The following is a 26,251-nucleotide window of genomic DNA, read 5'->3' as shown; positions in this document are numbered from 1 at the left end:
GAAATGACTTCACACACACACATTTTTTTCTCTTCATCCTCCTCCTGCTTTCAGAAAATTCATGAGACAACTTGATGGATGTGTTGTTACGTTTTTAATAATGACTATATCACTTCATCTGTTATAGTGACTAACAGATGAGAGGCAATAATTCAAGAGGGCACCAGGAAACGTTTTCATCATAAAATGGCAGAAAGGGTAGCACCTTCACCACCCACGCCTTTGTTGAATTTTTCTTCTGATCTGTTCTCATCCACATCATCAGGCTGCTGCTTCCAGAATGGGCTCTGCCTTCCAACTTTATGTTGGTTAGGATGCCAGTCTGTCAGCTTGCCTTAATAGTGTAACGGGGGTCCCTAACTTAGCTGAGGAACCTGGACAAGTCTTCTTTGATTTCGGCTTCATCCCAAGGTCCATGAATGTTTTCTTTGAAAAGCTGCAGGCGAATGAGGTAGAAAGGGCAGAGACATGAGATGGAAACCAGCAGCAGAGCAAAGAGTATGGCTCCCACAGCACTGATGGACAGCAGGCCTCCCAAGGCTGAAAACGCAAAGAGCAGCGTGACGCCCACGTAGCTGCGGGGAGTACAGGCCTTCAGTTTCTTCTGTAACATAGGCCACAGTGCAAAAATCTGGATGGCAAATGTCACCATGACAAAGGCATGCACAGACCGGGGAAGACGCGAAGCCAGGCAGACAGAAGCGAAGATGGCCATGTTCAAGGACAGTGTACTGGATACAATGGCGGCATTGGCCCCATAGTCGAAGAAGATGAGGTGGCCCAACAGCATGAAGACTGACATGGCATAGATGGTGTCAGTGCTAACGGACTCTGTCAGGGTCTTCAGCACTGGGGAAAAGCCGTAAGTGAAAGCAATGAAGACCAGGGCACTCTTCAGGTCAGCCCACCGGGTCCGCCCGCTCTTCCTCCGCCCTTCGCCTCCATCAATAAGATCGAACAAGATGTAACCCACCAGTGAAGATGCCAGGGCAGTTCCAAAGAGCCAGTGAGGGGCCAGAAGACCCTCATCCATATACCACCAGATGACCACAAAAACACAGACACTGCACAGCTGTTGTATCACCACACTGGACTCAAACACCACAGCCCAATATTGGTATTTTCGGGCATAGATGTTTTTCCGGAGCTCTTCCAGGAACCGCCGGTCCACATAGTTATCAGGGAAGGGCTGCCGTTCATACAAGACCTTCTGCCACCTGACCTCCTTGGTGTTAGTTACAGGTTGGGCACACATTACCTGATCCTTTCCCTTAAACTCAGGCCAGTTCAATCTTCCTCAGAGAAGTCCATGTGGTTCTTGTTGTTCATAAAATCTTGAAATTAGACTTCTCTTCTGCTGTTATCTACTGACCTTTCCTTATTTTCAAAGGCAGGAACCCAGGCTAGGCCCACAATAGATGTGTTTGTTCTCTGAGACAGGACAACATGGTCAAATTCCTAGAAAAAAAGAGACCTGTGAAAATATGAAAGTTGTCTAAGGGAAGAATAGGACTGAGATAAAATCAAGCCAACTCAATTTACTATAGGTCGACATAAAATGAATGTGGCCATTTTATAATCTGGGATATTAAAACTGCATTTCAGATTTTTAAATTGTAACTCCCTGGATAATATTCACCAGCTAGTCATCGCTTGGAGTGCCTACTCTGTGCTAAGTGCCTTATGCATCTTCTTTTACTTACTCTTCACAAGGTGTTAGTACCACTTTTCAGTAAAACAGGAGATTCAAATCACTCGGGCATTTATGGCCCAGAGTAACAAGAGCGGTAAACAGTGGTGCCAGGACTGAAATCAAAGTCTGACCCCAAAGTGCCTCGGCCCATCGCCTCCCGGACACCAGCCTTAACCCAGGGGTTCATATACCCAGGCGTGTGCCACTGCACGCCTGTAAGTGCAATGTATGCACATTTGCAGGGACAGAATGCAATTTGCAGGGGCAGAATGCACGCGTGGCTTTTCCCGGGTTGGCAGGGGCACCCGCTGTACGTCAGGGGCATGACCCTGAGGGGCACCCGGGAAGGCACGCGCCCCGCAGTGCGCTGCCCAGCACAGCCTGCAGGCAGCCAGAACCTCCTCCGCTGACGCGGCGCGGCACCCCTTGGAGGGCCCTCATCCCTCCTCTGCAGCGGGCTCCGCGGCCCCAGCAAGACCCTGTGGCCGGGAAACCCGGCAGCACCGCCTCCTCACAAAGCCCGGACGCGCTCACTGCCGGATCTCACTTTCGCCGCGAAGACCACGACAGGTTTTGCCTCGCAAGCCAGACACCCAGGACCCCCTCACCGCAGCGGGGCCGAGGGGTCCGCAGGGCCGTGCAGGGTGGGAAGGGGTGCCCCCGGGGCCGCCCCGCTCACCTCCAGGCATCCCCGCCTCGGGCCTGCGGCGGACCGCAAAGCAGGAAGCCCGCGCGGAACCCACCTGCCGGCGCGTCCCTAGGGGTGCGCGGCCGGGTCGGGCGGCCGCCCATCGGCTTCCCCTTCCGGGGCGCCGCCTAGCGCTACGGCGAGCACTTCCGGGTTTCGTCGGTCCCGCCGCCAGAGCGCTCCGCCCCGCGCCGCCAGGCTGCTGCTCCTTTCCGGAGACCCGCGGAAATTCGGAAGCTCGGGCCTCCGGCGGCCGAATCCGAGCCCAGAGGCAGAGGCTGGGCTGGTGCAGAGGGAATGACCAGTCCGACTCCGGTTGGTGTCCGGACCGCGCCCTGGGATTTCCCGCGCACCCACGTCTGCCTTGATAGACATCCAGTACCCGCAGGTGTCAAGCCCTGGTTTTGGTGCAGAGGATACAGCAGTGATCCGCACAGATAAAAATCCCCGCGCCCACAGGGCTTGCTTTCTTGTGCATTCACCTTTGCGGTGACCAAAGGCTTTGATTTGTCCAAAGCCTGGCTGCTGAAGTGGACGAACCGAGATCAGTAATGCTCAGTTGTATATGGCTTCAAAGCGTGGTTCTCCCCTAAGCCTGGCCTTCTGAAAGGGACGACAGCAGAGAGTCCTGTGTCCGAAAACATAGCCACACAAGAGATTGTTCATATTCAGCCGACTTCTTGGAAGAATTCTTAAACAGATGGGAATAGGAACAAAGCAAAGGGATACAAAGTGGACACAAGTCAGAAAACATGAACCCATTTACTAGCTGCTGACTCAGGGCACTTTACACTCTCTGAGCTTTGACTACGTCTTCATCTGTAAAATGAAGGTGACACTTATTTGCTCTTCTACTTTATGGGATGGTCGAGAGAGTCAAATACAAAATATAAAAATGTAAACTGTGGACCGCTACATGGCCGCTGTTAGCTTACTTTGGCCATTGTCATGACACCTGTGGTCAACTGATAAACTTCAAAATGATCTTTTTTTGTTTCTCTTTAGGTTTCTGTTCCAAAATTTGATAAAGTTCCTTGGCTTAGTGAGACCAGCCTCATGAATAAGCCATTAGTGCTCAGCCTCCCCAAAAGGTAACTACTCAGCACCTGAGGCAAAGGTTTCCAGAAAGGTCTCACCAGATGTATTTTTTTCAGGGAGGGGGAAGAATTATCAGAAGGGTGCATCTGTTCAGTCAAGAAACTAAGTCAAGTGCTTAACAAACAGAAATGCCCTGAATTTCTCAGACAAAAGTGAAGTTTGGGTATCGGCCTGAGTGGAGGAGATGAGACCTGGAATAACTTCCTTCTCTATCACCACACTCAACATGCAAGAGAAGTGTGCCCTAGACACTACCTCCCATCTTCCTCATCACCCCCACTTTCTTCTTCTCTGCTTTAGTTTGAAATTTTCAGATTAAACCTCAGAAGTCTAGAACTACCATTTCCTATCTTTTTAGAATAGCATCTGCCTGGATTTATACTGCGAGTGACTCCTCCAAACTTATCAGCCCCACCTCTTCTGATCAAACTGATACAGAACGCATATTTGTGTTTTACAACATAGGGGAATTTGTGTGTAGGGAGAATTTCAGCTTCTACTTGAAATAACTGGGATTCCTCATTCTTCCCTCATTTTGCTGCAATGGTTCCTAGTTATGGGATCCAGCCCAGCTCTGGGGACATGGAAGGGTGGGTGAGATGATGTGGAGTAAATGAGAGAAAGCAGGGAAAGGCAGCCCAGAGGCAATTAACATGCACATCACAGACTAAACAGGGCTGGCTCCCTGGCATGGGGAGCAGCTAGCCAGAAGGATCAAATTCTCCAAAAGAGATGTCACTCTTGTTGGTAAATGTCATGCACCATCCTGCCCACAGATAAGCGACTTTCCACGAGGGATATCCTGTCACTCTCTCCACATCCCAGCCTCAATAGCACATGCCTTTGCTTTGCTGCGCTTTAAAACACCACATTCTTAGCAAGCAGTTTTATGTATTTTCAGAGCAAGTACACAAGTGCATATTGCTCGGGTCTGTTATTTTTATATGACTTCAAATATATACAAAATAGGCAGTCAAAGGTACATTTAACCCAGAAGCTTGCTTAGGAAATAAAAGTGTTATGTAATACAGTTCTTATTAAGGTCAGTGTGAGTAATGGCAGTTTAGCATTTTTCAGTTGGGTATCAGGCACAAACTCACATAATGAGTAGGGGTGGCATAAAGAGTAGAACTGGCCATTGAAGACGGCAATGAATAGGAGATCATCCCCTGACCAAAGATGACAGCCTGCCCTCCATTCCATTCAGTGTCACCTGAAGGTATGTGAGTCCAGTGACCAAATCTGCTGCATTTTCTAAGTAGAAATTTGGATTCTTTAAATGTGAAGTTGCTAGTGTTTGACATCTAATAGGCTAATCTCCCACCATCCCATGCTAACCCCACGCCCGTGAGACCTGTCCCTGCAGCCAGGAGCAAAGCATCCCTGTGTCTGGTTCTCCCAACTCCAACTCCCTTGTTCTCCAATTATACAAGCCTTTGGTAGAAGGTGGGGAACCGGGGCAGGGCAGGACTTGAGAAAGGCAGGTCCAGAACACCACCTGTTGACTTTCACAGCCAAGTCCTTGAGTGTCAGAACAGTTTATCATCAGCCAGCTGGAAAGGAGGGGGTGGTTTTTCCTTCCACTGGCCAAACAAGCCTAGTGGCAAGGAGAGATTCCCTACAGTAGGCAGCAAAGCTCTGCTAAGGTCTGTGCTGGGAGGATTGGGAGCAATCTCAGCCTGTTTAGGCAAGTAGAGAGCCTGTTCGCTTCCCAGGAATTCTAAGATGATGGACAGTACCTGGGAGGTTGTCCGAGCTCTCAGGGGACAAGACAGGAATGCAGAGCCTTTTGAAGGGAAAGAACAGGTGATGTGTCAGCGGTTCTTAAGGGTTAGAAACTCCTCATCTGGTCAAAGCTCTAGGTTCCAAGCTGTTCATTTTGGCAAAAGCCTTGGAACTTTGGGGACAGTTCTCAATGTACCCTGAGTATTACATAGTCTTGGGCGAGCAGTTCCAACAGAATGTTCTGCAAAAGTTAAAAGAACATTTAGTGAAGTGTGCTGCAGGCACCCTGCACTGAGCTCTGGAAATACCCAGGGGTTGGAAGAGGTGGAGCCAAGCTCTGATGGAAAGCACCAGACCTACTTCCTCTAAGGCCATTTCCAGGTTGGGCTGACTTCCATGAAGCCACACTCCTCACAGCCTCCAAAGCCCCTGAGGTCAAACTGAAGTGGTTTGTGTGAGGTTGCATGCCTGAGCAGTTCTAAACTGGTCTTCTGGTCTCTGTTGGTCAGCATTTGGGTGACAAGTTCAAGGCAGCCTATTCCCATATCTAACACATAGTCCGAAAAAAGCTCAAGTCAGACAAACCTCCAGGGTCTCACAGGGTCCAGGAAAGTGAGGAGGAGAAATGAAACAGTAAATGCTTCACGAACCTCAAACTCCTTTCACATGCCTTTGCTTTAAATGAACAATGAAATCTTTTCTCATTAGAGAGGAGAGATGTTCTTGGCAAAACTACCAGCATTCCAAGTTCCCATTTCTTGGATGTGAGGGGCAGGCACAGTGCTGCCCACAGGACGGTTTGCAACTGCCAGCCCAACCCCCACTCCGAGGCATTGGCTCCTTATCCTGTGATAAAATGAATTTTGATGGCAAGTGAGGTGCGTCACCCGGCAAGAGAACTAGTATTGGCACTAGCATCCCTGTGTAACTTTCTAACTGGAAAGGATGTTCCAGAGGAAGTAGGGTTGAAGGGAGAAGATGTTCAGTAGGAAGAAGCAAGTCTGTCATTTCAGCATGCAGAGACATAAGCTGCAGGAAATCAGGCCAGACCATCACTTGTTAAATGTTGAAAACATTAGCTCAGACTCTTTCCAGGAGACCTGGGGTGCATTTCGCTCCTTTCAGTTCTGCTTTTATGAATAATCTTTTTCCTGCCTTATTTGTACACTGTCTGACATTCGAGAACTATCATTGGTTAGTTCAAAACAAAAGGGACAGGGGCTGGGGTTGTGACTCAGTGGTAGAGCACTTGCCTAGCACGTGTGAGGCACTGGGTTCCATTCTCAGTACCACATAAAAATAAATAAATAAAGATACTGTGTCCATCTATAACTGAAAAAAAATATTTTTTTTTTTTAAAAAAAGGGAAGGTAAAGTGCCTTAGGGGGCAAAGCGTCTCCTGGGAGCTCCTTAGTGGGCAGGATGCTCCAGAACTGGGCACTAAGTGGCTCCACAGGGACACAGTCCCTGTGTCCTCTCTGAAGCAACCAAGGGCTTGGCTCTCCAAACCAGGGACCGCCTTTCTAACTTAGTCTCGTTTTGATTCCTTAGATCTCCTTATTCCTCTACTACTTTTCTGACTTCGGCCTGGAAGGATGTGGATCTGCCAGTTTTGTTTCAAGTGCCAGGAGTCTCATCTAAGGTATTCATGTTTTTAAAACTGAGAGGAAACCAACAGTAATTCTAGAATATCATGGAATGGGGACATGTTTCCTATCTTCTTAGCACAGCCCTGTACCCGGTACATTATGAGTGTTGGGTCAGCGCTAGCTGAACAAATGGGCACTGCCTCTCACCCTGTCCCAAGTGCCTTAGCACCTAGTCCACCAGAACTAAGAGTAAAGAAATAGGTTAGAAACATCAAAAAGGGAAATCAGAATAGAGATGGAGGAATCTGCCCAAAGCCCGTCACGGGCTGCTCTCAGCCTGCACCTGGGTGATCTTAGTTTCTGAGTCTCTAACGTCTCTCCCCGCGAATTACTTATGCCTTCCACAAACAAGTCCCTGTGGAATTTTACCTGGAAAATTCCTCCTTTTCCCTCCACCTCGCAGGTATCAACCGCGGCTGCTGGGGGCACCGTAGGGCACCCGGGGGCCGGGTACTGGGGTGCTTGGGAACAGGCATAGGAGCCGTGGTTCTGGGGTACGGTACGTGGGGGCAGCACCTCCTGGGGTGGACAGACAGCATGTGACGCTAAAAGCAGTTCTTCTGAAAACCCGCTGGCCCCCGCAGGCTGTGCGTGGTGCTCCCTCCAGGACGCCCGGCCCGGAGGATGTGGACCGTGACTGAGGAGCCCCCGGCTTTGGCCCGTAGATGCTTTAATTCAGCAGAGGTGGCGACCAGCGGTGGGACAAATGCCACAGCCAGGAGCGCGCCGCCCAGGTGGGGAAGGTGGGCGGAGGCACCTCCAGGTGGAGGCCGAGCAGAGAGGCAGAGGGGCGCGACGGGAGGAGGGGACCCGCGCCGGGTCTGGAAGCCCAGATTTAACCAGGGAGGGAAGAGCCAGGGCGCAGGGCGAGCAGAAGACTACGGGTCCAGGGGAGGAGACCAGCGAGGACGGGCTCCCGAGGTCCGGGACGGCGCGGCGGAGCAGGGGACGGGTGAGCCCAGCCCGGGCCGAGAACCGAAAGCCAGCGCGGCAGCGGAGCCCACGCGGTGCCTCAGGTCCCCTCGCTAGACCCCCACAACCTGGATAGGCAAGAGGGCCAAGGGCCGAGCCGGGAGCCGAGCTAGAGGGGCGGCTGGCCGGGCGCAGCCGCAGACGCCGCGAGAAGGTGTCCAGTCCGCCGGCCCTGAGCGTCCCGCTCGTCAGGCTCTCTGCCGCGGGTCCAGCGGTGCTGGGGTCGCGGTGCAGCGCGGGAGCCCAGGGGCCGAGGCCCAGCGCACCTGCCGAGGGCGGGACGCGGGCGGCGGCCGCAGTACTCGCGGCCGGCCACCAGGCGGCGGCCAAGAGCGGCGCGCGGGAGGCCACCGCGCCGGGTGCCCAGCCCGCAGGCTCTTCGCCCGGCCGGCCTGCCGCGGGTTTCTGCGTGAGTCCCTCTTGCAGATCCGAAGAGCAAGAAGGGAACGTGGGATCCCCGTTCTGTTGGGCACCGGGCAGATTCCTCGACCAGGCCTTACCTGTCGCAAGGCAAGACCCAGAGGCTGCCGTGAACTTGAACCCCTGCCCGCGCGTGCTGCGAGGTCAGCCCCGCTCGGCCTGCAGCTTCTCCTTTCTAGGAAGAAACCACGCTGGGTCTCACGGGAGTGGACCGCGGAACACGCTATCTCTTCCTTTATCTTGGAATCAGGGACCTGGCAGAAGCCGAGGGCAGCCCTGCGGCCACCAGGAGCCCTGGACCCTGAGTACAGGCGCAAAGGCCCTGCCACCTGGCTCGCTGCCTCTTCACGTCACCGGTCAAAGGGCAGAACTTTGAACATTCACATTCCAAGTGGCATTCCTGCCCTGCGGCAGGGCCAGGTACAGTGTGCCCAGAGCAGCTGGCACACTCAGGGGCACACAGAGGAAACAGGCTGAGGCCCAGCAACAGGGAGAGCGACAGGAAGAGCGAGACAGACAGCAAGAGGGACACCTGCAGAGAGGTGGGGAGGCAAAAAAGAGAAAAAATGAGAGGCGGAGATAACAAGACAATTCTGAATGAAGCCTAAACATCTGGTTTAAACCTTCACTGGGGAGACCTTTGTCATTAGTCACCATGACTAATGACACCATTAGACCTTTGTCATTACCTGCCATTTCCAGGCATCGACTGTTGACTCAGAATGGGAAGGCGCAAGGTGTGAGTCGGGTGCATGTGCCAGGAGGTGACTTAGCCATGCCCAGCAGCGGAACCGAATCCTGTGGTGACCTGCAGGCCTGCAGCCGGGCCTCAACCCCTGCTCCCGCTGGCTGGGGATGGGAGTCCCAGCCCTTCCACCTCCTGCCCCACACTGTCTGCTCCCTTTGGTCAGCCTTTGTTGTCCCAGTCTGATGAGTCAGAGTAAAGATGAGAACATTTCTATTGTGCTTTTTGAGGGGTTTTGTCAAAACCCTTGGCTGAAAAGGTGGTGTAGTAGAGGTCCCGCTGGAAAACAGGACAGCAACCTCCTGTTGAACTCTTTCCTTATTTCTCTCACTGACTCCACATTTTGAAAGCTCATGACTGCCAAGGAAACTACCTCATATACTCCTGTCTGTATTAATCAAACACATAATAATTACACGTGCAATTTTAATAGAGAATAATGAACACCATTGGCTGATAGAGGTAAGAGCTAGGTTTGATGAGCTCGCGTGGTAGTCCACTATTGGGGTATGCTTAAAATTTTTCTGAATAAATAGTAAGCATTATTGAAACTGTATTCAGCTGAATTCTTAATTCTTAAATTAAATGACTGGTATTTTCAGATAGGATGGAAAGGTTTATTATGAGGATTTTTTTGGAGGATTAAAGATAGTTCTTCGACCACTACCTTTTGGCTCTAAGGGGTATAAGAATAATTGTGTCTCCAAATGTGTTCTAAGAGTCCAGTCTTCCTCTGAGAAAAGATAATCTCTTTGACCCTTTTATTCAGAAAACTTTCTTTCCCACTGACTAAAACTTAATGGAGGTGTTATTGGACAAATCTCTTAACTTTTCTGAGCCATAATTTCCTTGTTGGATTCACCAAGAGGGTTTGAACCAGGCGACCTGTGAAATCTTGCAGTTCAGTCAGGAGGAGGAAGGAGACAAGGAATAAAGGGCCCAAGGGCGAATCGTCAGTGCTCCTCGGTCGACTGTGGTGCCTATTTTTAAAATCACCATCTGGTGCTTACATTCTCAGTTTTTGTTATGTGAACAGGTGTGTATAGGAGAGGGAGAAGGAGAGGGAGAGGAATGTGTCTCTGCTTCTTCACCTAGGATTTAAGAAAGCCAAGGTCGTGGGCCAAGTGGGCCCTGAGGAACCTCAGCAAATACTGTCCCACAATACTGGGGTATTTCCAGTGGTGAAAGTGGGGCGAGGCTTGCCTTCTGGGGACTGGCCACAGCCTATGACATGCCTGGGCTGGGCCATGAACAGGGGACCTCCACTCTCCCGTCGCATCTGCTGTCTGCCGTCTTGGGAAGTGAGAGACGCCATAGCCAGGAGGTTGTGCTGTGACCCTGACCACTCACTGTCCATACTGCTGCTGCAGGTGCTGAGCCAGTTCAGGAAGCCAAGCGTGAGATGGGAATGGTGCAGACCAGGCTTCAGGGTAGGAGCAAAGGACAGAATGAGGAAATGAGGCCTATGGAATGTGAATCCCAAGCCATTTGCATCAGGCTTGGACCTGCCTGTCACAGCTCCTTCCTCGGCTCCCCAGGGCCCTCATCCTCCTCTCCAAACAGGGGTGGAGTATCTGCTCTTGGGGGTAGGGCTGAGCTGGAGTGCACCACAGATCAGACTAGTTTCCACTCTACTTGCAAAAGTGAGCCAAATTGTGGCCTGCCTCTGTCTCTTTGGGCCACAGCCAGCATCATCTGAAGGGAAGAGGAGGCCCGAAGAATTTGCATTGTTGACAAGTCACTGAAGTTACTCTGAAAGCCAGGTCTGGAATGCAGCCCTTGGGCTCCCGGCCAGGGCTCTTCCCCAGCTCCGTATCCAGAATGGGTTTATTGTACCACAGCACCAATGTCCCGAAATGTTTCTCTGAAGACGGCATAGTAAGTGATTTTTGCACACATATGCATGTTGTGCCTTAGGTACACACACACATACACATGATCTTGATTATGTCTATATTTATACCTGTTAATTTAAAGTGCTTACAGTGACTCATTCATTCACCCAGCATTGTTGAATACTTATTGTGTGCCAGATTCCACAACAGGTTGTAGGAATTCAAAGATGTGCAAGGCATGGTTCTTGCTTTTAAATAACTCTCAGCCTGATGGAGGGAACAAATTTACAGTAGGGCTGGCATTGTGGTTCAGTGGTAATAAATGATAGCAGGGGCAGGAGATAGGTTTTCTGAGAAAGCAATGCTGGGCTGTGTTTAAAGGATAAGGACTCAATAAGGCCAGAGAGGACAATGTGCAAAGCATTTCATCCTGTAAGTTCCGAGAGACGAAGCCAGCATGGCTGTGGGAGTCTGTGGTCACAGAGCTGTCATCGAACAGCAAGGTCCTGCCGTGCACCTTGAATATCTTGCAAATATGTTTATTGCTTGGTTGCAGTGAACTCTCTGACTCTGAGCCCAGCAGGGTGTAGTAGTATTTTTAGACAGAAGCAGGAGTCTGGAAATGGTGAAGGAACTAATTGCAGGGAAGATGACAATCTACTTATAACTACGAAAACAAGTGCATCCGATGACTCTCCCATGGCCACCTCACCCTATCCAGGTCTTCCTTGTCCTTTCAGACCAAGTATAAGTGCCATTTCTAGTAGCGCTTTCCTGAGTCCTCCAATCAGAAGTGGTCTCCCTGCTTTCTGAGGGCCCAGAGGCAAGTCACCCCTTCTGAGCTGTCTAGTGCTTCCTGCTTGGGCGGCAGCTTTAGAGAGGTATCTTAGCGTCCGACCTCAAAACTGTGAGGGGTGGATGGAGGAGCCTGAGCTGCAAGGGATACCACCCCACAGTGTCAGGGAAGACCTGGCAGGGAGTTGAATCAGCCCAAAGTAGAGGAGTCATCCACACAGACCCCTCCCCAGCCCCCTTCACACCCTGCTTCTCCCACCAGACCTGCTGGCCAATGCAACCCGCCTTCTGGTGCCCGAAGCTGGTCGACCTGGTTATTCTGTTTCCTAGACGGAATGCCTTCCCCTCTCCCAGCACATACCTACCCAAGCATCGCCTGTTCTCTTGACCCTTCCCTCTGCCCTGCTCCCAGGTGAGCTGGCTCCTGCTGGCAGCCTCACTGTGGTCTCCACATACTTCTGTCACAGCACCTTCAACCCTTTCATACTTCCAGGCACACAGATGCTAGACGGTGACCGCGGGAGGCCAGAAGCTATGTCTTCTTGATCCCAGGGTACTGAGTGAATTCATATTATTCTCTTGTCGTCTTTGGGGCCAGAAACTGTCTTATCCATCCCTGTGGCCCCATCGCCGCGCCCTCCACAGGGTGGCTCACAAGCCTTGTTTGTTCCTGAATGAATGGATCTAGTCATGCGCGCTCACACTTTCACATGCCAACCCACAAGACTGCAATACTGGGTTGATTCTTTTCAAATGCCCTATAAAAACGAAGCATATTTTAAATATTTATCCAAAGAACCCAATGTTGACAAGAGTGTTCAGTCCTTAAACCCCAAGTGCCATTTATCTTTCACAGAATGAAGCTACTTGCAGACCAATCTAGCAAAGGTCACCTCTGGAGCACACCCAGGCACCCCCCAGATGCACAGATATGTCCCTCCTCTTCCTGTTTGCCACACCTCGCAGGGCAGCAGGAACGGGTCAGGGCACACATGTACTGACAGACCAACAAGCTGGTGGATGGGAAGGAGAAGGCTTCAGGTGATTGTCACTCTCTGTTTGTCACTGTGGCCTCCTCTCTCCTGGATTCTATATCTTCTAGAAATGTACCACCACACAACTTTCGAGTCCATGCCTGTGAGGAAGGGTGAGAGAGAAGCTCCAAACGTAACTTTAGCCTCAAGTTCCCATTTGCTCCCTAACCAAACCTCTTGCCAGAGATGCAAATGAGAGCTTCATGGTACCAATGCCCCACAGTCCTGTCTCTCACCCTCTTACAGAGATGAAGGCAGAAAGAAAGGAAGGGTTGCAGTGAGCAGACAGGGCGCCCCACCTTTGCCAGGGCTGGAGCAGCCTCTCCCACCCAGGAGTGAGAGGGTGCAGGTCATACATGCCAGCTCCGGTTCTGCTGGTGGCTTAACGCATGGCTTTCAGGAGATGTAGCAGGTGTAGCATGGCCCACGTGGCTGGGCCACGGATGCTGGAGAGCTGATACTGAGCCAGGGGTAAGGCCTGAGGAAAGTAGAGGCTGCTTGGGAAGGGCTGGTGTGAGGAGGTTCGCAGAAAAGAAGTCTCCATCATTCTTAGGTCATCAGTGGTACGTTAGTCGGCTTTTCATTGCTGTGACGAAATACCTGAGAAGACGGAAGGAGGGAGGATTTGTTCAGGCTCAGTTTCAGAGGTGGCAGTCCATGCTCACTCGGCGACCCTGATCCTGGGCCTGTGGAGAGACAGAACATCAGGGCAGGAACAGAGCTGGAACAGAGCTGCTTTCCTCATGGCAGCCAGGGCACGGAGAGAGAGAGAAAGGAAGCTCCCACTTCCTCCAACTGGGCCCTACCTCCTACCTTCCACCTCCCGGGAGTCCTGCAACCCTGGATCCCGCAGTGAACTAGTTCATGGATGAGGTGAGAGCTGCCATTTGTCCAATCACTTTCAGAAGCCCCAACTCTAAACATTGCTGCCCCGGGGACCGTGCCCTCAACACGTGAGACTTTGGGGGCTTTCCAGATCCAAACTGTGACAAGAGGTCCTCAGCTGAACATTTGGTGGAGAATCCGTGTAAACTGGGGTGCATGAGCTGCCCATAAAGAAAGCAATTCCTCGGCCACAGGTGTTCAGGTTGGAGAGAACAGACCCCTAGCCCCAGCCCCTGGGCCAACTGTCCTTATGCCTGTACCACTCTAGCAGGCCCAAGGCCACCTCCCGACCTGGGGCCACGCCCTCTGAGCCTACCAAATGTCAGCAACTACCTTGGAGGGCTGAGACCAGGGCACCCAGCTCTGTTTCATGGAAGGAAAAGCTGTTACTTCTCTTGCCTCTCTGCCCCATTCCCACTCCTGTGCTGCCCCAGGTACCTCACCATTAACTTACCTCTACTTCTCTCCCCCAGGCCAGGAAGAACCAGAGTGACCTCATGGCATTCAAAAATAAGAGGCTGTGCTCCACATGTCAAGAAATAAAATTGGTAGGCAAGGGGCAAGGGACAGAAATGGGCATGTGTAAAGGGGGTCACACAGTATGCTAAACCTTCCGCATTGCAACAAGCCATAGGTGAGCCAAGGTAGGTGGACCAGGGGAAAGAGATGAGCTGATGAGATAAGCCAGTTTGATTTGGGCTTTAAGTCACCACGTGGTTACAGAGGTTATGGGGGCTTCTCCCCTCTTAACATCTCCCAAACACAACACACCACACACACACACACCCAAAATCCTCTTCCACCTTGAAGATCATGAAACAAGCAGCTTAATCTTTGGGTTTATCATGAATCTAGCCAGAACCTCGAAAGAAAAGCCAGGGAGATTCTACAGTAGTTTCTAGATAGTGGGGATGTCCCTTCACACTGTATCTGTAGCTGGTGGTGGGGGAGGAGTATTAGGAAAAGAAAAAAGGACATCAAGAGGGTGTGGAGGGAACAAGGACAAACCTCTGCCACCTGTCAGAGTTGCTGAAGAAAGAGGCCTGTTTCGGAAGGGAAGTTACACCAGGTCAGAGTGAGGACTTGGGTTGATTTAAGGGGTAGGGTTAGTGTTAGGGGCAGGAATATACTTGGATTGCAGGTAATCTTGCTGCCTGGTTAAGTTTAGGGCAGCGGGCAGAGAAGGATTTCTTCAGCTCTGATATCCTGTAATTCTCCTTGGACCTGGGAGGAAAGCAGGACCACAGGTGTGGTCAGAGGAAGAGAAAGGGATGGAAGAAACAGGAGTTTCAGAGAGGCCCCTTCCCCAAGTTCATGGCAAAAGTGCCTCAGGCCAGCAGGACAGGCAAGAGAGCAGCAGTTCACGGGAGTGTTGTGTGGGAACTGGAAGTTCAACTGACGCGGCTGCGAGGCTGCCAATGTTGCAGTCTGTGTCGCTTCTGTGATGGGACCACAGTGTCCGATGTGAGCCTCGACTGGAGTCTGGACAGGCGCTCCTGGGCTTGTTCCTGGAATCACATTTAGAATGTGCTGACCCCAGGCCCACGCCAGCTGGGTCAGCGGGCACGCATGGGGCCTCGGCAGCTGTCCTCTTTCTCAAGACCTCGTCTCAGACCTTTGCCCTTGCCAGCCTGACAGGAGCAGCACCACACACATACCAGAAATAATGCTCCATTTGCTGCAGCTTCCACAAGGAAGGTCTCCAGACACAGAGATGCTCAGGGACACTTCCCACTGCTGTTGGGACCTGGTGGAAGCCTCAGAGTGTTAGAAAACACGCATGAAGCACCATTGCCTTGCCAAACAGTGGCTCTTCAGCATCTTTCGGGATCAGGACAACTGAGTTGCTGTAACCAGCAGCACCTCCCTTTCTTAGCAGTGTGGGGAAGGCATAAAAAACCCCAGGGTGAGAAGGGAACTTCCTCAACCTAACAAAAGGGATCTTAATAGTGAAAGTCTGGATAATTTCCCCTAAGACCGGGAACAAGGCAAGGATATCTACACTTGCCATTTCTAGTCAACATTGTACTGTGCATTCTACTGGAGCAATTAAGAGAGGGAGGGAGGGGGAGAGGGAGAAAATGGTCTCTATTGCTGATGACGTGGTCCCATATCCAGAATGTCCTGGAATAACACACACTGTCAGAGCCGATAGATGAGCACAGTAGAGTTGCAGGATACAAGATTAATATACAAACATTGATTTATTTCTCCATCCTAACAATGAACAATCCAAAGTGAAATTAAGAAAATAATCTCATTTACATTAGCATAGGAAAATACTTAGGAATAAGATTAACAAAAGAAGTACAAGATCTATATATCAAAAACAACAAAACATCATAGAAAGATAAGACCTAAATAAATGGAAAGACCCCACGTTCATGGATTGGAACACTTAATGGTATAAAGATGGCAATACTCCCCGACCTGTCTATAGATTCAGTGTCATCCCTCTCAAAATCGCAGATGCCATTTTTTTCTTTTGCAGAAATTGTCAAGCAGATCTTAAAATTCATAATAAAATGCAATAGACACAGAATAGCCAAAACTGTCTTGAAACAGAAGAACAAAGTAGGTGCTTTCTTACTTTCTCAAGTACAATGAAGAAAAAAAACAAGTCATTAGCCCTGTCTTTATGAAGCCAAGAGATGAACAAATGTTGACCACAAAATATGATGAATAGAAATAGAATAGACCTGTTGGGAGTAAAGAGGAAGTAAACATCAGGGACATTTTCCTGGAAGAAACAGACTACTCAGCATTTTCTGGAATGAATAGATTGCATGATGTTCAAACAGAGGTGCCCAGAACTCACCAACTCCTCCCTCAGAAAGAGCCAGAACAACAGATGGACAGCTACACTCCAAGGTGACTGACCCTGGGAGAGCGCTGAAATTCAGCAAGGAGGAACCAGAACTTCTAAGGCCCAGAGACCTGAGAGCAGCATAGAAAGAGGAGCAGAGCACACCTGGCCGGAGCCAGGGAGGGCACCCCCTCAGCAAGGGAGAGGGTGAACTGAAGAGCCCCACAAGCCCCAGCACAGCCACCAGCAATCCGAGCGATGGGAAAGTTCCACAGGCATCACGGGTTTGCAGGTCAGTTAAGGGAGTGATCCTAAGTCTGCACTACAGCTTTCCATACCAGGCACCATCTTGAAAAGGGAATTATTGTGGAATTCATACTGCCCTAAGGGTAAGAAATCTTTGCATGTCCCAGTCGCAGACATGCCTGCCTACCAGCACAGGGACTGCAACCTCACAAATGCAATTTGACCTAGTTGAGCAAAAGTGATCCCAGCACCCAAGCCCCTGAAGTATAGGGGATAGGTGTTTTAAAATGGGGGGGGGGGTGGTACAAAGGCATTTTCCTCTGAGACCTAAGGCATAGGCAGCCCAGGGGACTGAGAAGAGGCAAGGTGCTATAGTCCCTCACCTAGTCAATGAGAATTTCCCTAACCTTTGGAAAGATATGGACATCCAGGTATGAATTGAACCACGAATACAAAGAGCAAACAGACCAGTAATGAGTGATGAGACTGAATCAGAAATAAAAAGTATCCCATAAAGAAGAGTCCAGGACCAGATGCCTTCAGTGCTACAAATCATACCAGACTTTTAAGAGCTAATATCAATACGTCTTAGACTATTCCAGAAAACTGGAACTGAGGGAATTCTTCACTCTTTCTATGAGACCAGTGTAGCCTGATACTGAAATCAAACAAGGACACACACACACACACACACACACACACAACAGCAACAACAAACAAAAAAACTACAGGTCAATACTTCTAATGAATATAAATGAAAAATTCTCAACAAAACACTAGCAATTTGAATCCAACGGCATGTCAAAAAGACCATTCATCATGATCAAACTGAATTTATCCCCGTGATGCAAGGACGGTTCAACATATGTAAATCCATTAGTATGATACATCACATGGACAAAATGAAGGAAAAAAATCACATGATTATCTCAAGAGGTACAGAAAAGCACTTGATAAAAACGCAACATCCTTTCATGACAAAAACTCTGAACAAAGGTATAAAGGAAGGCACCCCATAATGAAGGCCAAGTGTGACAAACCCAGAGCCCTCGTGCTGAGGGCAGCCGCTGGGACAGTTCCTGTGAGGTCTGGTGAGGCAGGACACCACGCCATTGCTCGCTCCCGTCATCCTACTGAACTCCTAGCAGAGCAGTCAGGCCAGCGGAAGAAGAAAGGACATGCAAACAGAGGAAGAAGTCAGGTTGTCCCTGTTCGTAAATGACACACACACCCCTTAAAAATTCCATCAAAAGATTATTAGAACTGAAAAATGAATTCAGTGAAGTTGCAGGATACAACATCAGAAGCATACAAATATCAGAAGCACTTTATGCATCAATAATGGGGTTGCTGAAAAATAAATCATGAAAGGAATTTCATTCACAATAGCCACAAAAAAATGCCCAGAAATAAATTTAACCAAGGAAGCAAAAGATATCTACAATGAAATAACAAACTGTGATGAAAGAAAGAGAACACACCCACAAAAACAGAAGTTAGAGATCTCATACTACCTGACTTCGAAACATGCCACAAAGCTACAGTAATCTAAACGGCATGATATTGGCATAAGAAGAGAAGCACAGACCAATAGAAAAGAATAGAGTAACCCATGAATTTACATCCAACTGATTAGCCACAAAGATACAGAAAATATGCATTAGAGAAAAGATAGTCTCTTCAGGGGTGGTGCCAGGGAAACTGGATACGCACATGCTGGAGACTGAAACTTGACCCTTCTCTCAGTCCACAAAAAATAAACAGAGCAGATCAGAGAACCAAAAGTAAGACACGAAACTGAAATTACTAAAGAAAACATAGGGGAACCACTTTAAGACGTTCGTACAAGCAGTGATTATCTGGACAAGACCCCAAAAGCACAGGAACAAAACAACAGTATATCTAACAAAGAAGCATCTACACAGCACAGGGTACAATCAACAGAGGGAAGAGAAAACTGCAGAATGGGAGGAAAGTCTGTAAGCTATTCATCTGACAAAGGGTTAATATCAAGAATACATAAAAAACTTCTAAAAATTATAATAATCCAACTAAAAATAGGCAAAGGATGTGAATAATCACTTCTCAAAATATTCAAAAGGCCAACAAATTTGTGAAGAAAATGTTCAAATTCATTAGCTGTCAAAGAAATGCAAGTCAGAAGCACCACAAATATCACCTTGCTCCAGTTTGAATGGCATTTGCAAAGTCAAAAAAGGGTAAATGTCAGCAAGGATGTAGAGAAGAGGGCACGTCCATACACTCTTGCTGGGAGTGTAAACTAGAACAGCCATTATGGAGAGCACTATGTGGGTTCCTCGGAAAACCAAAAATAGAACCACCAAATGATCCAGCTGTCCCTCTTCTGGCTGTGGATCCAAAAGAAACGATATCAGCACACCAAAGAGACCCTGCACCCATGCTTATTACTGTACTGTTCACAATAGCCAAGATGTGGGATCAACCCTGGTGCTCATAAAGGATGAAAGGATAAAGAAAGGGTGGCACATAAACACCGTGGAATATTACTCTGCCATAAAAAGATGATACCCTGCCATTTGCAGAAAAATGTGTGAAAGTGGAGTTCTTTGTGTTCAGTGAAATGAGTGAGTCATAGAAAGACAAGTTGTCTCTTGTATATGGCTGTTTTTAAAACATTGATTAGAATATATAATAGAAACGACTAGAGGGTGAGAGGGTGGATGACAGATACCAAAACACACTCAGAAGTAATAAGCTCCAGTGCTCTAGAGCACGGTCGGTGCCTGCAGCCATCACTGGAAGGCTCCAAAGGAACGGTAGGAGAAGGGACCGCTAGTACCCTGCTCCTATCAGGGTCTATTGCCTACCCGTGTTGAACCATCACGCAGTACTACATAAATGAGTACAATTATTAGATGTTAGTAATCTTTTTAATTTTTAAGGGGAGGGAAATGTTAACTACCCTGATTTGATCATTACACCCGATAGTCACAATTATGACACGTGACCCATAAATTTGTACAGTTAAAATGAAAAAAAATCAATATGGGTGGAAGAAGAGATAGGAATGCCCACAACACACTTTTTTTCCCAGAAACAAAAATCCCATCTTAGGCAGCTTCGTCCTGGCTCCGCCCCTGCGGCCCACGTCATGCATGCAGTGCCCAGCAGGATTCAGGGGCTTTCCACAGGGACCACGCTATCCAGCAGGAGGGAGGGAGCTGCCTGCATCTTTCCGTGAAGCAGAGCCAACTGTAGGTGAAATTTTGGGAAATGACTAAATCTGTCTTTGGCATATTCTCTAGCCTTTTATGTAGAATTATCTAGAAACTGTCCCTAGGTTCTCACTGAAGCCTTTGCTGCCCGCCCCCCATCCTCCCCTGAGCTATTGAGTTAGGAAAACATTCTGACTAAATACAGTAGGTGATTAGAGTTTGTGTATACTTGACATTCAGGTTTTTGCTACTTTCAAGCACCTCTAGAGTTCCTTGACACATTGTAATTTGCAATGCATCACAAGTTTAAATCTCAAGTCACTTGGTGCAGGTCACTCAGTGAGTCGGCCAGCTGAACACCTACACCCACATTTTGTGATGATCATATTATTGTCATAGCCACAATCCCTTTGGAGAAATATTGAAAAAAATGCTTCTTAATGAAAACACATGCCCTGAAAGAGAACCAACACCTAGTGTTAGTCATAAATTTGAAAAAAAAAAAAAAAAAAAAAAAAAAAAAAACTGAAAGATGCTTCTTAGCCAGGAATGCCATAATTTCACATTGGATTTAGCCTGTGTGAAGGGCACACTTAAAATTTTCAAGTGTGCTTCAAAGTGGGCTGATTTGTTCACTAATCTGGTCAAAAATGTTTTAAAGGAGCAGTTTGGAAGCTATTAAAATACAAAAATAGAGATGTGTTCTCTCTCCTTTGAAGCTGAAATTCTATCAGGACAGCCAGACAATAAATACAATAAAACTTTCATGAGCATCTGATCGAGGAAGCCCTGAGAAGAGAACGCAGAGCAGTCTAGGAGCCAGTGGTCTCTGAGAAAGTACCAGCTCCCCTGAGACCTGAAGAATGTGCAACGGTGGTGTGAACCACAGATTTGGAAGCCTTACTAATCTTGAGGAATCTAACTGCCAAGTCTCATAACCAGGAAAGAACCAAGACGAGGACAGGTGTGCATCCCATGAAATGATGCATAATTCAATTTCGATGTCAAATACAACTCGTTTGCCAAAGGGGCACTTCGTTCATTTCAGTCGGAATGTAGTTCTGGCCAGTGTTCTAAATGGTACTTTCTTCTTTAGGTACAAACAAGAACTGTGATGGTCCCAGATTATCTGAAACTATCCTTAGAAAATTTTGTGAGTCAAAGGTAAGACCTTGAGATGTGGCTTTAGTTCTGGTTGTATTCGTTTGGGAAACAGGACTATGGATTAAAAAGCAGAGTAATCGGATGTTTAGGGAATAGACTTCTCAACTGGTTTCATTTTCTTGTTAAACCAGACTAAATAACATTATTTCACCTTTTTTTTTTCCACTTGGACAATTATTGAAACTATTGTGGAAAATATGATCTTCTTTACATCTTCCCTAGAAAAGTCTAAAAAACAGGATAGGAGAGTTCTTCGAGAACTCAGGCAGAACTCAATATAAAATCTCCGTGTAGACAACACATCTGATTCAGAAGATACGGGAGATCACGCCCAATCTGTCCTGAGTGTGCTACTTTTTGGTAACTAAGATCTCTTATGTCTGTTTGGTTGTAATTTGCTGCTTTCTTAACACCACCAAATACAACAGAAATGACATCCGGTCAGAATTCTAGTTTGTTGGTTTAAAAAAATTTTTTTTTTGTATTTGATTATTGGACAATGAAGAAGGATTCAGTTTTTATTTTACTGAAAACCTCGTCGTTGACTGCCTTGGGGTAGATGGCTGGGATGTCGGCAGAGAGCTCCCTTACATTCAAACAAGTGGAGAGCTAAATGTGCTATGTGGCGATATCTAATTTCTCCCCTCATACAGAGAAGGTTCAGAAGGTTCATTCAGAAGGTTCTAACCAAAAGGTTCTCTCAGTTTTGCTGTTTAAGGGTAAATTTGTGATCTTTAAATGTTACTTTTTCTCTGGAGATTGGAGGATCCTTTCCTCAATCCTTTCTATTTTCAGACTATATGAGTTTTGACAGTGGAATGAAATATTTTTAAATGAAAGTTTTCTCAAAACCTGTGAAAATATCACTAAGTAAAAGACCTGGAGAATGGCTGGTCTTCACCCAGGCGCCTCACGCTGCTGCAAAGCAGTTTGAGCAGCAGGCTAACAGGTGCTGGGATCAGAGGCCATCTGGTTTAAGAGGCACAAGGACACACTCCTGCTCACCGCGCCCTGCCCGGTGGCTCATGTGCATTCTTGCTTCTTCCAATCAGAATGATGGGCCCTCATCAACGCAGAGCCCAGACTGCACCTAAGCCTTCCCGTGAGGACATCGCAACAGGTTAGTCTCTTTTCAGAGAACTTGCAGGGTGAGACATAGTGTGCCAGGGTGGCAGGATGGAAGGCTTAATTCCTAAGATGATTTCTACATTTTCTGAACATCCTCTATCCCTTTCTCTGTCACTTGTTGCCTTGTGCTGCCCTAGAAGAAGGTTGCCTCCTCCTCTCACTTCACCCCACCTGTCTCTTCCTCAGACTTCACCTGCCCTCCCCTACATCATGGTCTTCCCCACGCTTCTCCACACCACGTGACTCTGACCAATATTCCTTTGCTTAAGAACTTCCACAGTAGGTTCCATAGTAAGTCCCTCCATGGCAGTCCTGAGGGTACTAGTCTAAGTGGACAGGGAACCACGTCTCCAACAGCCCTCAAATGGCCCCACAAAGGCCCTGCAAATTTTGTCCCACAGCCTCCCTGAACATCCACTTCTCCCAGAGCTCCCCAGTGTTCCCCAATGTTTGCTTATTGTCAATTCTCCAACTTCAGCCTTGACCTAAGTCTCATCCTTTGGAAAAACCAGCACTGGGCTGGTGAAGGCAGCGTGGGCTGTTCTCGGGGGCAGCATATTTCAAGGATTTGGAGCAGCCCAAGCTCTCTACTCCCAAGTGAACTCCCAAATTAGACCACCTGAAGCTGTACTTCCACTAGACACATGAAGTAAGGAAAACTGAGGTTACTTTATGCAGAAGAGAACGTCTAAGCTCTATCCTGGGAGGTTGCCAGGGATCCAGAGGCAGAACTGAACTGAGAAACCATCTAGAAAGGAAATTGGAGGATCAAAGGGATTTCTTAATGGGATGCCAAAAAGGAGGACCAGAGACCCAATAAGAGCTGACGTGTTTGGCGAAGTTCACTGCCTTCTAGCACAGTGCAAGGCTGCCAGACCCTCTGAACCACTGCTTATGTGTCCAGAAACATTGGCTGAGTTCCTGGCCCTTATTTAGCCAAAGTGGAACCGAGCACCTAGAGCTGAGAACATCCAGCCACCAGAAACTCCCCACTCAGCTGTTTTCTGGACTGTGACCACCTCATAAAGAGGACACCAGGTGATGAGTGTGTGCAGCTAGCTAGAGTAATTTCAGGGTTATCTGCATCAATCACACCCTCATTCAGGGGTTCCTTTGGTCCTGGAATTTTTTCAGACCTGCCTTACAAAGGAATAAATCACACACACACACCCCTTGCCCTTCCTTCAGCAAGAATATTTATTTTCTGACCTTAGAGGACAATGTAACAAGATGCTTTCACCAATTATTAGCCCTGAGGGTGGACTTCAATTAGCAACATAAGGGCTAGCTGTGGAGTGCCAGGGACCAGCCTGCTATGTTCTCGAGCAGATCTGGTTCTTGCCCAGAGTGCAACGCAGGACAGCAGCCTGGGAGGTGGAGTTGCAGGGAGAGCGGGTGCAGAATTGGCTGAAACCCGGAACTTGTGGACCTCCGGTCAGCTCTAGCTGTGACTTTTGTGATCCTGATGTGCTCTCTGAAGTCATGGCATTAGCAGGAGCCTCAGAGCAGAGTCTGGATCCAGGCCCTGGGTCTGGATCCTAGGCTTGCTGTGTGGGTTTGGTCTCCATGTTCCTTCTCACAAAACCAGAACAGCTTCTTGTCCCGCTGAGAGCTAGACAACACCAGAAACCTTTACCTTTGACCAACCCAGAAAACCTGCTGGCACCGCCCCCACCCCCTGTGTCACTCGACTTGGACCTCAGTGCTACAGCACTGTGGATGGCTGCCGGGGCTGTCACCCACCTTGCTGTGCTCCCTGTGCACATGCCACAGACACTGGGTGGCTAGCTTGTCCAGTGGATAGTGTGCCGGGGGTTGTCTAACTCCTTTTTTCTGAATGACCCAAACTTATATATTATCAGTGCCTCTTATTGAGAACTAAATAGATTGAAAGAACATATCTCAAAAGTGCTGTGGCTTTCCTACTGGGTGCATTTTTCTCTGGCTTAACCAGAGTCCCATGACATCAAAGGCTCTGGATCTTGATAAACATCAGCATTGATGTCAACTGCCTGATTTACACCTACCATCTGGCACAGTGGTGTGATATGATACAAAGAGCACTGAGGCAGAATTAAGACCTGGTCCTTAGCCCATCTGTGCCTGTCACCCTGGACACTGCTTCCTCTTCACTCCAAGATGAGACTCGACTGGATCCTAGATTTGTGACCCTGTGATATGTCTAGCTCGCATTGACTAAGGAGCTTGTTCCAGAGAATTCTGGGCTCCAGTTCTGCAGGTGATTCAGTGATTCCCAGAGGCAAGGTGTTATTTCTTGCATTGACATGGTTTCCTCCAGGCAATGTGAAGTTGAATGCTAACCAACTTTCATAAAGTAAATCATATTTGGAGAAGAGGTCAGGATGTAAGGATTTCAAAGGGCTCTAAAAATAACTTATGCTACAAATGGAGTCTCCTTTGGAACTGCAGAATACTTTCTCTCCCTACTGTAGCCTTTTTGTAAGATCATGGTTATTTTTTCAGAGAACAGAACTATCCATGGGTCCCTGAAAAGTCTCCTGACAATCAAAAGCTCTTTTCCCTTTGACTAATATTATAGCTCTAGATATGTTTTATCTTCCGTTTTTAATTTAATTGACAATGACTCCTAACACTTGGATTTTATTTTTACTTTTGGCTTCTTTGACAAGATTTGTAAAATCTTAAATGTTGTTGGAGATATAAGATAGTTCCATTTAAAAAAAAAAAAAAAAAAAACAGATTCAATCCAAAACATATGCACGTTGAATCTGTCTCATAAGGTTGCAGAAGTTCTTGGTGACCCTTGGTTATTTTGAGTTTCCTTAAGAACAGAATCTAAGCAACTCTGCTCTTCCTCCCCCTTGCACTAACCTCCAGAGAGCATTCGCTACAGACTGCCCATTCTGGGCCCCAGGACAGCTGTCTTCCACGATCTGCTGTCAGATGCCTACCAAGCTCTTCAGGAGAATCAACATTCCTTCGTGCCCAGAAAGGCACCCTGGGGCAGGACAGTGACACAGTGAGTGTTGGGCGCTCCTGGCCTGACTCGACTGCCAGACTCCCACCTGGTGCCCCCTCCTCCCTCCTATCTCCAACAACAACAGCAAGACTCAACTTTTCCTTCCTAAGAATTGCTGGTATGTCAGCTCTTGCCCCTTTCTTGCTCACTTCTCCTACTGACACAACAGTATAGGATTATAAAGATTCAATGATTAAAGTAGAACTTGGTGAGGATCTCTCCTTTTGTTTGAATCTTGTCTTGTTTTAATAGATGACATCCTGGTGTTTCTAAGACATGGATTTTCTGTGGAAGTGCCTTTGCCCCTTTCTTCGGGCCCTTGTGAGTTTATGTATTAAGAACAAAGGAGAAAAAGGGAAGTCGCCCTTCTGTCCTTATTTCTATCAGTTAGCTCTGATGGATGGTAGTGGATACTATGAGGCAATCACTAGAGAATGTCGACGATTGGCAGTTGTGGCCCTCGCTCCCAGAGCCACTCCTGGCCTGGCCCTCCTCACATCACCGGCAGTGCCGCAGACATCAGCTGTCCAGGTACTCTCTGTCTGTCAAGTCCACCCCAAGGACTGTGGTTTATGATTTGGTTACTTTGATTTGGGCACGTGTGTGTCTATGTCTATCCTGGTCACTGTGTCTGCAGTGTCAGAGACAGAAGCAACTCTAGGCTTACAGATTTTACATGTTCCCTGCCAAGCTTCAGGAGGTTCCTGTGTAAAAGGTCTCTTCCGTCCCTTAGGAGGCAATGGCCTTGTGAAATCCCAAACCTGACTATATGGATGCTGGACCAACACATGAGAATCAACCTCTGTGCCCACTGTACTTGAAGAATGGACTTCAGAAATCCTAAACAAATGACCTGATGCCTAAATTGACCTCAATTCTTGCACAAAAACAAACCAACCAAAGCAGAAAACTTGTTTCATTGCCCATGTTCCTGGTGGGCTGATTCTTGCTTTCAGTTCAGCTGGTGTCCATCAACAGGGCCCACAGACTCTGAAATTGTGTCAGATCACTGGACACAGACATAGCTCAGCTAGCAGTGTTTCTTTCTTTCTTTTTCTGAGATTTTTTTTTTCATTTGTTTTTACAAATTGATATATCCAGTGAATGAATTTGGAGTATGGATCCATGCATTAAGGAGAATACGTGCCTCAGACACAACTATTTGGAGCT

The 26,251-nt window shown here is 48.1% G+C and overlaps 2 protein-coding genes across 6 annotated transcripts; one reads left to right on the top strand and one right to left on the bottom strand.

Annotated features, from left to right (window-relative positions):
* Positions 1-71: 71 nt before the first annotated feature.
* Positions 72-8,553, bottom strand: Pigc (phosphatidylinositol glycan anchor biosynthesis class C). 5 transcript variants are annotated; one of them, XM_047520818.1, is made up of 2 exons: positions 8,326-8,553; positions 72-1,474 (listed from the first exon to the last, which is right to left on the bottom strand). In XM_047520818.1, the coding sequence occupies exon 2, from the start codon at positions 1,253-1,255 to the stop codon at positions 362-364; it is 894 nt and encodes a 297-aa protein (XP_047376774.1). In that variant the 5' UTR covers positions 1,256-1,474; positions 8,326-8,553; the 3' UTR covers positions 72-361. The 5 variants fall into 5 exon arrangements, with proteins under 5 accessions (XP_047376774.1, XP_047376770.1, XP_047376772.1 ...); XM_047520814.1 differs by having other exon boundaries at positions 72-1,458; XM_047520816.1 differs by lacking the exon at positions 8,326-8,553 and adding an exon at positions 2,437-2,564 and having other exon boundaries at positions 72-1,458.
* Positions 2,351-25,085, top strand: C12H1orf105 (chromosome 12 C1orf105 homolog). The gene is made up of 7 exons (XM_047520819.1): positions 2,351-3,213; positions 3,387-3,472; positions 6,756-6,846; positions 14,013-14,087; positions 20,885-20,952; positions 22,005-22,072; positions 24,940-25,085. The coding sequence occupies exons 1-7, from the start codon at positions 3,208-3,210 to the stop codon at positions 25,083-25,085; spliced, it is 540 nt and encodes a 179-aa protein (XP_047376775.1). The 5' UTR covers positions 2,351-3,207.
* The last annotated feature ends 1,166 nt before the right edge of the window (positions 25,086-26,251 follow it).

Source organism: Sciurus carolinensis, chromosome 12, assembly GCF_902686445.1.
Source record: "Sciurus carolinensis chromosome 12, mSciCar1.2, whole genome shotgun sequence".
In the NCBI taxonomy this organism is placed as follows: domain Eukaryota; kingdom Metazoa; phylum Chordata; class Mammalia; order Rodentia; family Sciuridae; genus Sciurus; species Sciurus carolinensis.
This window is presented reverse-complemented; position numbering and strand designations above follow the sequence as displayed.

Excerpts from the sequence above, each read along its gene's own strand:
- Pigc (XM_047520818.1), bottom strand. The coding sequence starts at position 1,255 with ATGTGTGCCCAACCTGTAACTAACACCAAGGAGGTCAGGTGGCAGAAG.
- C12H1orf105 (XM_047520819.1), top strand. Across the intron at positions 20,953-22,004 it reads GAAAATTTTGTGAGTCAAAG|AATGATGGGCCCTCATCAAC; the intron begins GTAAGACCTTGA and ends TCTTCCAATCAG. Across the intron at positions 22,073-24,939 it reads CCGTGAGGACATCGCAACAG|AGAGCATTCGCTACAGACTG; the intron begins GTTAGTCTCTTT and ends ACTAACCTCCAG.